This window comes from Geotrypetes seraphini, chromosome 2, assembly GCF_902459505.1.
Source record: "Geotrypetes seraphini chromosome 2, aGeoSer1.1, whole genome shotgun sequence".
Taxonomy (NCBI): domain Eukaryota; kingdom Metazoa; phylum Chordata; class Amphibia; order Gymnophiona; family Dermophiidae; genus Geotrypetes; species Geotrypetes seraphini.
Window position 1 is genome coordinate 324,797,019 of NC_047085.1, and position 12,924 is coordinate 324,809,942.

General features: G+C 41.7%; 1 protein-coding gene across 5 annotated transcripts in view; it reads left to right on the top strand.

Annotated features, from left to right (window-relative positions):
- The window catches only part of SLC4A7 (solute carrier family 4 member 7), a 363,361-nt gene that overhangs the window by 312,013 nt on the left and 38,424 nt on the right, over positions 1–12,924 (top strand). For all 5 annotated transcript variants that reach the window (XM_033930147.1, XM_033930146.1, XM_033930149.1 and 2 more), the window contains 2 exons: positions 6,012–6,080; positions 10,460–10,633. In XM_033930147.1, coding sequence (XP_033786038.1) covers positions 6,012–6,080; positions 10,460–10,633 — 243 coding nt within the window. The remainder of the gene's footprint in view (positions 1–6,011; positions 6,081–10,459; positions 10,634–12,924) is intronic.

Consider the following 12,924-nt stretch of genomic DNA (forward strand, 5'->3'; position numbering starts at 1 on the left):
AACAAAACCAAATTTTGGTCTTGAAGACCCAGTGGAAAGATATAGTTAAAAAAAAATAGGGCTGATAAGCAAGACTACAGGTTCCAGAAAATGGCTGCCTGTATTTCTGTGGGATTTGTTCCTGCTTCTGCAGCATAACATTTTGATACAATGAAACACAGGTAGGCAATTGCTTGCTTTCAACTGCCTCTTAATCTCTTTTGTCAGTTAAACATAAAGCAGATATAAACGCACCCAACAGAGATACATGCATACCATATTCATACATTTAAATATGAAGACAAGTTGGAAAGATTTCCATGAACTAGTCCCTGCTTTCCCCACTACTTGTTTAGAATTGATTTGGACCAATAATTTAAAAAAATTACAACTATTGGCAATTGAAATATATGCCAGAAAGTGTTCCTATAATGTGAAGGTCCAATGCATTTGCCAAATACAGTGTTGAGAAAAAAAAAAAAAAAAGTATTCCTGTGAATTCATTAAAGGAGAAAGTTTTTCCAGAGTTTGAACATTATTTCTTCTGAACTTTGTATTGTGGCTTTACAAAGAACTACAAAATTGTGCATACTTGTAGCAAGCAGATCAAATGTATATTCAATTTTTAAAAAATTGCAGAGGTTTTTTAATTTGAATATTGGGAAATATTGAATATTTTTCTTTAGTGATCATGCAGTTGAATTCTGCTAATTCTGTTTGATAGAATGCTTTTAAGAATACTTTATAGCTTTGGCAATAAGAAGGTAATATACAAAATACTTTAGGCCATGGTCTTATTGTAAGGTTCGAGACCCATTAATGATACCCACTAACTTTTAAGTATGGCTTCCTGATTATCTTCCCCCAGTATCTTCTTCCCCTCACTTTCTGGAGACTTGCTGCCAGCACTATCTTCAAAACAACTTTTGTGTTCTTTCCAGGACAGTCCTGCAGTTAGTAAGTTTGAGCCTTGTAGTCCCCTGCCCATTGCATAATTCTCAGGAGACACAATAGTATGAAAGTTCAGGCAATCAGGGTTAAACTTGCTGAGACATGATGCCTGAAAGAAATGCTTGTGGAAGATAGCACTGACAATAAAGCCTTTGGAAATAGTGAGGGGATTAACTGAGGTGGGGTGGCATTTTTGAGGGGAAGGGGTTGAAAACGTGATTATGGCTGAATTGTGGAAGAGACGGAGGTTGAGGATTGGTTTATATTTGGGGCAGTGTTTCTCAACTTCTTCAAGCCAAGTACACCCTAAGTCAGGGGTAGGTAATTCCGATCCTCGAGAGCCGGAGCCAGGTCAGGTTTTCAGGATATCCGCAATGAATATGTATGAGATGGATTTACATGCACTGCCTCCTTGAGATGCAAATCTATCTCATGCATATTTATTGTGGATATCCTGAAAACCTGACCTGGTTCCGGCTCTCGAGGACCGGAATTGCCAACCCCTGCCCTAAGTCTAACAAATATCAACGGAGTACCCCTAACCACCGACTTCTCAAGCTCCTCACCAGACTCACCCAAGTTCCACCCAACCCCCATTACTAATTGTAATGCAATTTCTTCCATTCAATTTTCATATATACAGTATACACACAGCAGATATAAATTCTCAAAATTGACACATTTTAATCACTAAATTGAAAATAAATAAAATAATTTTCCCTACCTTTGTTGTCTGGTGATTTTATTTTTCTAATCATCTTTTCCCAGTTTCTGGTTGTACTTCCTTCTTTCTGTGCTCTTAACTATGTTTCCAGGGCCGCCTTATCCATTGTCTGTTTTCCTCTCCTTCACTTTCTACCCTGCATCCATCTTTGGTATTAACTTTTAACATTCAACTTTTCTCCATTTTTCTGCTTTCTTCTCAAAATCTACTTTTTCATGTCTTACCTTCCCTTCCTATCTCTCTCTCCTTCCCTCCCCGTTTCCATGGTCTGACATCTATCTCCTTCCCTCCCCCCCCAAATAGTCTGCTATATCTCTCCTTCCTTTCCCCCATTCCCACAATCTGGCATCTTTGCTATTATTAATTATAGCGTTACCAGACTCCCCTTCTTCCCTTCCATTCCCTGGTCTGGCATTCCTCCCTTCCTTAAGTCATCTCTCCCCCTCCCCAGTGTAACATTTCTTTCTTCTTTCCTCATTTCTGCCCCCTGCAATCCAACAATTCCCCTCCTCTCCCTTCTTCCTTTCTGCCCCCCCCCCTCCCAGTTCAAAATTTCTCCCTCCTTTCCACCAGTCCAACATTTCTTTCTTTCTGCCTTTTGCATACTTTCATTCCTCTGATCATCATTCCCTCCCCAACCAACATCTCTCTCCATGAGTCCAGCTTTTCACTCTCTGCCCTCTCCCCTTTCCTCTGAGTGACATGTCTCCTTCCCTCCATTCTGCCCTCCCCATCCATCTCTCCTCTCTCTCCATGAGTCCAACACTTTCTGCCTCCTGCATGCTTTCTCTTTCCCTTCGCCCCCTTCCCTCAAATGTGACATCCCTTCTTCCAATCCCCCAATCCATCTCTCCCCAACCTCATTCACAGCTAAGATGTTCTCTCCCCATGCATCATTTCTCATTCTCTTCCACCCATGTCCATTTCTTCCTCTCTCATCATTCTCACTCTTGCAACAATTTTCCTTCCTTTCCTCCCCCCAACCCCACTCACACCTAATATACTCTCTTCCCATGCACTATCTCACCCTCCCCTCCAGTGTGCAGCACCATTCCTTTCCCTCCCCTTCTCCTTCAAGTCTAGCAGCACCTTTTTTTCCCTTCCCTTTCCCTTCCCCCTGTCTAGCAGTACCTCTTCTCCCTTCCTTTTTCCTCCTCCCCTGTCCAGCAGTACCTTTGCTTTCCCTAGCAGCAGCTCGCTGTGTGCTTTTATGTTTGAACAATTTTATTGATGACTATGCAAGAAAACAGTAGAGATACAATAACAAAGTAACTATGTCATCATGTATGTAATATATGTTCCTCTACCCATACCACTCCCCATCCACTCTAACATTCAACAATTGGAGCAAAACCTGCACCTGGTTATCACAGAAATGAACATGAGTACCACTTCTTGCCAGAGCCTTGCTGTGAGAAGAGCAAAACAATACAACAAACTGAATTATTAACAGCAAGAAAACAAGCAAGGGAACCCAAAGTCACTGTGTGCTTTTAACTTCCCCACATCTGCCGGTAGTGTTAGTTTAGCCAGCGATTCCATCAGGCAGTTTCGATGGTCTTTATTAGGCCAGACCATCTCTGATGATGCAACTTCCTCTTTCATTGGAAGCGGGCTGGCCTAGCAAAGGCCCTGAGGCTGCCTGATGGAATCGCTGGCTAAACTAACACTAGCAGCAGTTGTATGAGGAAGATAAAAACATACAGTGAGCTGCCACTGCTAGTCCAAGGAAGAAGGAGGGGTAGAGGCTGGGAGAGAAGACTATGAATGCGGGAGATACGCAACTGCAATAGGAAGTTGGAAGACATACGGAGCTGTCAGCATGTACCCCCTGATAATGGTACGCATACCCTCTGGGGTACACCTAGCACGTATTGAGAACCTCTGATTTAGGGGATATGTTAGGAGGGGAGGCATAAATAGATAAAAGTTCAGTTGCTCTGAATTTATCTGAACAGCCAGATATACAGTACTATCACTGGATAGACTCCCCCCTTCCTTCTTCAGGTTACCTTTTCCTATGGTAGTCTTGGCTGTCACATTAAAATGTTTTTACTAGAGTAGACCCCTCCTACCTCACAGTTGAAAAATGATGAATAAAACTGTAGAAGTTAATGATGTCCTTGCCTTAATTTTTTTTTAAATTGGGATAGTTTATTGAGAATTTGATATACAGTGGTGCCTCACACAACGAACTTAATCCGTTCCAGGAGCAAGTTTGTTATGTGAAACGTTCGTTGTGTGAAACGCGTTTTCCCATAACAATACATGTTAAAAAAAATAATTCGTTCTGTAGCATAAAATATGCTAAGATGACATAAAAAAAGATAAATTTTTGGTTATTATTTTTATTTAGATACATCTAAAAACATAATTGTTTTTTAAAACAACACACATTTTTTAAATTTAAAGACAGACTAAGTAGAGTCTAATTTTACAGTGAGAGGGCAGAGTCTCAGCGGCAAAAACTGGGACTTAACTGTTCATTTTTTTTTTTTTTTCTACCGTGTTTCCCCGATGATAAGGCAGGGCCATCAAATAAGACAGCCCCCCCTTTTTAGAAAAAAATGTAAAATAAGGCACCCCCCCGCAAATAAGCCACCCACCGATACCTGCGCTTACCCGAATCGGGTGGTACGGTGGGTGACTCCGTGTGGTCCCTGGCACCCCCGACACGATCGGGGCAAGAGGGAGCTCAAGCCCTCTTGCCCCCCCCGACTCCCCGACACGATCGGGGCAAGAGGGAGCTCAAGCCCTCTTGCCCCCCCCGACTCCCCGACACGATCGGGGCAAGAGGGAGCTCAAGCCCTCTTGCCCCCCCGACTCCCCGACACGATCGGGGCAAGAGGGAGCTCAAGCCCTCTTGCCCCCCCGACTCCCCGACACGATCGGGGCAAAAGGGAGCTCAAGCCCTCTTGCCCCCCCCACTCCCCGACACGATCGGGGCAAAAGGGAGCCCAAGCCCTCTTGCCCCGCCGATTCCCCAACTCCCCGACAATATCGGGCCAGGAGGGAGCCCAAGTCCTCCTGGCCACGGCGACCCCCTAACCCCACCCTGCACTACATTACGGGCAGGAGGGATCCCAGGCTCTCCTGCCCTCGACGCAAACCCCCCTCCCCCCAACGACCGCCCCCCCCCCCAAGAACCTCCGACCGCCCCCCCAGCCGACCCGCGACCCCCCTGGCCGACCCCCACGACACCCCCAACCCCCTTCCCCGTACCTTTCTGTAGTTGGCCGGACAGACGGGAGCCAAACCCGCCTGTCCGGCAGGCAGCCATCGACGGAATGAGGCCGGATTGGCCCATCCGTCCCAAAGCTCCGCCTACTGGTGGGGCCTAAGGCGCCTGGGCCAATCAGAATAGGCCCGGGAGCCTTAGGTCCCTCCTGGGGGCGGGGCCTGAGGCACATGGGCCCAACCCGACCATGTGCCTCAGGCCCTGCCCCCAGGAGGGACCTAAGGCTCCCGGGCCTATTCTGATTGGCCCAGGCGCCTTAGGCCCCACCAGTAGGCGGAGCTTTGGGACGGATGGGCCAATCCGGCCTCATTCCGTCGATGGCTGCCTGCCGGACAGGCGGGTTTGGCTCCCGTCTGTCCGGCCAACTACAGAAAGGTACGGGGAAGGGGGTTGGGGGTGTCGTGGGGGTCGGCCAGGGGGGTCGCGGGTCGGCTGGGGGGGCGGTCGGAGGTTCTTGGGGGGGGCGGTCGTTGGGGGGAGGGGGGGTTTGCGTCGAGGGCAGGAGGGCCTGGGATCCCTCCTGCCCGTAATGTAGTGCAGGGTGGGGTTAGGGGGTCGCCGTGGCCAGGAGGACTTGGGCTCCCTCCTGGCCCGATATTGTCGGGGAGTTGGGGAATCGGCGGGGCAAGAGGGCTTGGGCTCCCTTTTGCCCCGATCGTGTCGGGGAGTCGGGGGGGCAAGAGGGCTTGAGCTCCCTTTTGCCCCGATCGTGTCGGGGAGTCGGGGGGGCAAGAGGGCTTGAGCTCCCTCTTGCCCCGATCGTGTCGGGGAGTCGGGGGGGCAAGAGGGCTTGAGCTCCCTCTTGCCCCGATCGTGTCGGGGAGTCGGGGGGGGGCAAGAGGGCTTGAGCTCCCTCTTGCCCCGATCGTGTCGGGGAGTCGGGGGGGCAAGAGGGAACCAGGCGGAGAGAGGGCAGTTAAGCGCAGTGCGTGCGCGGAAGGATGCAGCTCGGGCGACTTCGTTGTGTGAAACGAAGTTCGTTGTACGGATCAAGACATAAAGTTCGTTGTGCGCAGCGTTCGCTGTGCGAGGCGTCCGTTATGCGAGGCACCACTGTACTGTATTGTGATAATTTCAATATTCACATTGTTAATTAGCAAAATTTATTTTTATTTCCAGTTCATTCCGATGCCAGTGCTATATGGCGTTTTTCTGTACATGGGTGTTTCCTCATTAAAAGGCATACAGGTGAAATTTAAAAAAATATATATATATATGTTTACACTATTATTTTTCTCATGTGCTTGTTTGTGTGTTATTATTTGAAGCTCTCTTATTTTGTTAAAAGCAGTACTTTTTATCTATTTTGATCCTCGGAGAGCATTTTCTTATCTAAATAAAATCTATTAAGAAATGTATTGAGGCCAAAATAAACTAAAAAAGGAGAGTCTGGAGATTTTATTGTACAAAGAGATAAAATATCAAGAATAACATATATCAAAAAAGTAGGTCTTTAAAACTTTACAAAAACTAATATATGAATTCAGGCTTTTTATTTCTTAAGGAAGACTGTTCCACATCTGAGCTGCCTGATAAGAAAACGATCATACCAGTCCAAATTACTCCAAAAAGTCCTATCTTCCTGGACATCTTTTCGATTATGGCCTGATATTATAGATATCCAACTCTGGACTTTTTTAGCTTAGATATCTTATTGAACATGGCCCTCTATGTTTTCGAGAGAGAGTTTGTGAAACAGGAGCTTGTGAAAAATTTAATTTTTGAGGTTGGTGAAACAAAGTGAAGTAACTGAAAATTAGAACTACTAGAAATCATAGTGAAATGCTGAATTCATCAATTATCTAATCTGGAGATTTAAGATAGTTCCAAAGGAGAGAGTCCTAGAAGGTGATCCAACTGGTATAACTATACAGTACATTTTTGAAACAGCCTAAAAATAAGATGCCAAGAATGTAATTGCCAGACATGACATATATCAGCCAAATACGTTTGCCAGATGCTTTGTGCCATAATTTGGTTATGTTTAGAACAGACAAATAGTGAATGTATTCTTGAAAAAAAAAAAAGAACCTTAGCATGTGTTAAATCATATTTAAGGTTCAAATTCAAATCAACCATGAAATAAATCCTTTTCACTATTATATATAATTTACATCGTGCATGATTTGAACCATAAATGTGATTTATTTCAAGGTTCATATTTTTCAAGAATATATTAACCATATGCCTGTTCAATATATTGCCGTATGTCATAATGAAGTTAATGGTATTTTATCTACTTCATCTGCCTTAATATAGTGCAGCATGTGGATTCAATAGCCAAATAACTTTGAACTCTGAGGGGTAAACAGAAGAGACTTTAGTTGCATCACTATTTATAAGAACATAAGAATTGCTGTGCTGGGCCAGCTGAAGGTCCATGTTGCCCTCTGTCTATTAGACAAGCCAGGTTACAAGTACCTTAAAAAATTCCAAAAAGTAGGATGATCCTATACTTAGGATAAATGTCTATTCCTGGTCTATCTTAATAAAGGTTTATAAATTTTGCCTCCAGAAATTTGTACAGACCATTTTTAAACCTGGCTAAGCTAATTTCTTTTACCACATCTCTGGTGATGAGTTTGAGTTTAATTATGCATTGAGAAAAAAAAATGTCTTATTTTAACATATTACTATGTAACTTCATGGCATGTCCTCTAGCCTTTGTACTTTTTTGAAAGATTAATTGATTTGTTTCACCTGTTCCATACTACTTGGGATTCTGTAGAACTCTTTCTTATCCCCACTCAGTTATCTCTTCTCTAAGCTGAAGAGATCAAACCTTTTTAACCTTTCTTCATATGAGATTTGTTTCAGCCCTTCTCTGTATCTTTTTAATTCTGTTATATCTCTTGAGATGTGGCAACCAGAATTGCATACAATACTCTAGGTGTGGTTACACCTTGGAACAATAAAGGCATTATAATGTTCTTTGTTTTATTCTCTATTCCCTTGCTAATAATTCCTGATATTCTGTTTGTTGTTTTGGCTGGTGTGGTCGCATATCGAGCAGAAAATTTCAGTGTATTTCCATGATAACACCTAGATCTTTTCCAGGGTGGTGACTCCTAATGTGGAACCTAGTATCGTGCAGCTGTATTTTGGGTTGTTTTTCTCAATGTGCATTACTTTACTCTTCACTTTAAATTTCATCTGGCATTTGGATGCCCAAATCTTGAAGTCTCATAAGGGCCCCATACAATTTCTCACAATCTGCATTTGATTTAACAACTTTGAATAGTTTTGTGCCATTGGCAGATTTAATCACCTCGCTCATCATTCCCATTTTCAGGTTATTTATAAATACATTAAAAAGAACTAATCCCAGAACAGATCCTTTCGGCACATGACTATTCACCCTCCTCTATTGAGAGAATTGTCCATTTAACCCTACTCTAATGTCTTTCTTTTAACTAGTTCTAATCCTTCTAGCCCATAGCTTTTTACTTTCTTCAGGAGTCTATCAGGAGAGACTTTGTCTAAAGATTTCTGAAAATCTAGATATAATGCATCAACTGACTAGCCTTAATCTATATGTATGTTTATGCCTTCAAAAATGTAATAAATGGTTGAGGCATTACTTCCCTTGTCTAAATCTAAGTTGTTTGTCTATGTTCAGTAATTTTGTTCTTTATAATAGTTTCTACCATTTTGCTTGGCACGGACATCAGGCTTACTGATCTATAGTTTACACCACATGGCAGTGACTCTGAGAGCTGCATCACACAGCCCTGAGCATCTGCACATGCTCAAGGCCCTGCAGCAGGCTGGCTGTGCAGTATTTGGTGATGCAGCTCCAAGGTGAGACCAATCACTTCATAGGGAGGGTAGCTTATGACTGGCTCTACCAGACGCAGAAACAGACAGTTACATCAAAGCTTGATGTAACTTCCTGTTTCTGGGTTTGGAAGCGCCAGCAAAAATTGAATGTGTTAAATCTGCAATAGAGTGACACGGGAATAAATTTTTCCCTGTCCCTGTGGAAGCTCATTTTCCCGTCCCGTCGAGTTCTTTTCCTGTCCCTTCCCCATTCCTGCAAACTCTGTCCTCATCTGCACAAGCCTCAAACACTTTAAAATCATATTTGAGGCTTGTGAGGTTAAGGCAGAGTTTACAGGAATGAGGCAAGGACAGCGACAAAACTCATGGGGATGGGACGGGGAAATTGAGTTCCTGCAGGGACGGGGACAAATTTGTCTCCTGTCATTCTGTAATCTGCCTCTCTAGTTTTTTGTGGTGGTGGTCTTGCTCAGTTCTGTGTGTTGTTTCTGTTGGGTTTAGACTAGTGGTCTCAAACACGTGGCCCGCCTGGTACTATTTTGAGGCCCTTGGTATGTTTATCATAATCACAAAAGTAAAATAAAACGGTTTCTTGATCATATGTCTCTTTAGCTATAAATTATAATATTATTATTATTATTAAGACTTAGCCAAAAGGAAAGATTTATAAACTATAAAGTTTTACCTCATGCAAAATTGTCATTTTTTAATAAGACATTAACTATTTTTTCTGAGGCCCTCCAAGTACCTACAAATCCAAAATGTGGCCTTGCAAAGGGTTTGAGTTTGAAACTACTGGTTGAGAGGGAGCTTAAATTTACTGCTTTGCCAAGATAATACAGGATGTTTCTAGGCTGCACTGAATGCTATATAGAATGTCATAATTCATTAGTTCTTAGTCTCTACCTGGTGGCTGGAGAGCAATACACAAGTGTCTGGATTGGTCTAGAAGGGCACAGGGAAAGAAAATTAGCAATTAAGACCTAATTTCACTTTATTATAGTATTGCCAAACTTGTTAGCTTTTCTATTTTTACCACCATTTCATCATCTGTCCATTCTGGTCAGTCAGATGGTAGTATAGCCCATCTAGTATTCTTCCTCTTCATATACACAATTTCGATCCATAAGGATTCCAAATTGCCATCGGTTTTCCTACTCAATTTTTATTCTGACTCAATACTTCTTTGGCATGTAGTTCTACCTCTTCCAATTTGATCTACCCCACCTTTGAAATGTACCTACCGTTCATCGGATTTTTGCAGCCCAAATGCATGACCTTGCATTTCTTAGCATTAAAAATAAGCTGCCAATTTCAGACCATTCTTCAAGCTTTGCTAGGTCCTTCCTCATGTATTCACACTATCAGGTGTCTACTCTATTGCAGATTTTAGTATCATCCACAAAGAGGCAAATCTTACCTGACAGCCTTTCAGCAATATCACTTACAAAAATGTTAAAAAGAACAGGTCCAAGAACCAAACTTTGAGGTATTCTTAGGTGTAATTACTTTTTTAATCCAAAGTGCTTTTTTAGCACTGAGGCAAGGATCAAAGTTTAGAATATTTTGAGGTAAATCTGGTGGGAATTCTTTATGGAGAGATTCAGTAATTGTACCTTACATCATGCATACAATCAGTCTTTAGCTTTCTGAGGCATTGTGTTTTATTTAGAATTGATGTTAACTTGGAGAATGAGGCAAGGAGGAAATTTTATTATGCTGAGTATTATGCATTTTAATTTAGAAGGGGGTGCACTTTGAAATGATTTGTGATGTTTTCCATTCAGCTATTTGACCGTATAAAGTTGTTTGGAATGCCTGCCAAACACCAGCCTGACTTGATCTACTTGCGTTATGTGCCTCTTTGGAAGGTCCATGTCTTCACAGTTATTCAGCTTACATGTCTCATACTTCTGTGGGTGATTAAAGTCTCTGATGCTGCTGTTGTCTTCCCCATGATGGTAAGGTTCAATATTTTCTTCTCTGTGGAAGATGTAGAAATTCTGTGTACCAGCATTAAATCTTTCTAGGATGTAATACACTGTTAGGTCATTTATAATGTCAGTGTAAGAAAATATACTTCATTCTTTGACATTTTAAAATTGATTTAATTCAACAATGATGTTTTCCTTAGACTGAATTTACAAATTTGCTATCATGTGTGAAAACAGGTAGTAAATAACTGACACAGTAAATAACCTGCACAGTCCATCCTTTCTGCTCACAATGAGACAGAACATCAGTGACATGGCAGAAGGAAGGCCGCGAAGCAGCCTGTTCTGAGGGCTGTTGCCGCTGCTGTTTTAGGAGGCCTCTGAGGTATGTCTGGTCTCACTGGGGTAGGAGTCGCTGAATCGGTGAGTCTGATTTCTCAGACAACGAATTGATTTTGAATCGATTCACCAAAGAATCAGTGAACCAGATAGCACTAGTGCCTCCATTATTTTTCCAAAGTGAGGCTTACTGGCCTGTAGTGTTCTATTTTTTTTCCTCTGTCACCGTTTTTAGGAAGGACCTCATCCACTCTTCCAATCTCACAGACCCTTTCCTATCTTCAAAGATTTATTAAACAAAGAGGGTCTACCAGAACTTTTTTGAACTCCCTCAATATCCTGAGATGGATTTCATCCGGTCCCATAGCTTTGTCCACTTTGGTCATAGTAGTTGCAGTAAATGTTCGGTCTGCCCTCACAGCCTGGACATTAAGGAGTTTGAGCATCTCTCCACTCACACACAATACATTTTGCAACACTAATCTAATTGCAGCTCTGCATATGTCATTTATGTCTTACAATGCCACTGAAAATTACTTTATGTGGGCAAAACCAAATGATTAATCAAAGCACGAATTATTAAACATAGAAGCAATTTACATTGAAAAGTTCTCTGAGCTCCTCTTGTTTACACTGGATTAATAAGAATCATGAGATAAAGGATTTGAAGGGTTTTTTGTTGTTTTTAAAATAATTAAACCTAACCCTAGATATTGAACAGAGAATTATACATTACCTTAAAACTTTACAGCCATCCAGTTTGAATACTGAGACAGATTATAATGTTTTCCTTTAAGGTTTTCAGTAGGTACCACTCATAGTTATGTTTATCCATTTTTTGTTTTCTTCCTTTTTTTCTTTTGTCGTTTTTCTGTTCCACCCTTTGTCTTACCTTTTCCCCTTCCCTTTCTTTTCCTTTTTTCCTTTCTTCTTTATCTTCACCTGGCAAGTAGATCCACAGCTATTCTTTTACCAAATAGGGAACTACTAGGCAAAGGCTTATTTTTTATTGTGTTCACCATCCACCTCAAACTCCTCTTGGTGAGGATTTAGCAGGATATAAGTATTTGAAAATTTAGAAAATATATTCAAATCATCATTACATGAAGAAATGGATTAGGCATTAACTTTGAGTAGTTTTATATTTCAAAGTCAAGGCTTAAGAAAATTTGAAATATAAAAGTACTCTAAGTTAACACCCAATCCATTATATTTTCAAATTTTTTTCCTTGAATAAACTGCTGTATACTATACCTGGATGGAGGAGGGGGGAACTATTGAAAATCACCTCCTCAGTGGGGATCAAAACGGGCACAGCAAGAGTACTGGCAAAAGAGCATGCATGCGGAGATTTCTTTTGAAAGCTCTACATATATTTTATTTAAAGAATGGCACTCCATATAAGATGTCAAGGCCAAGCCAACAGCAAAAGTCCAACAGGACAAGAACCCACAGGTTCAAAATCACACAAAAACCAGTGGGAACGGACAATGAACACTCCACAAAAGTAAAAAAAAATATAAAAACAAACTTGTTTATTCCAAAACAAAAGGACAAATATCAACTGTGGACCTGACACAGTACTGTGTTTCGGCGAATCAAAACGCCTGCATCATGGGTCATGAGGTCAAACCCTTGCAGAAAAAAAATCAAATGCTGAAAAGTTATCAAACAGTTCAAGCTTGATAGCTTTTCAGTGTTTGATTTTTTTTCTGCATTGGTTTGACCTCATGACCCCTGATGCAAGTGTTTTGATACACTGAAACACAATACTGTGTCGGGTCCACAGTTGATATTTGTCCATTTGTTTTGAAATAAACAAGTTTGTTTATATATTATTTTACTTTTGTAGAGAGTTCATTGTCTGTTCCCACTGTTTTGTGTGTGACTCCATATAAGATTACATATAACATAATACATGCAAATTTCACTTTCCTGTAGTAACTTCTTGGTAATAAGTAGTGTTGATTTTTAGTTAT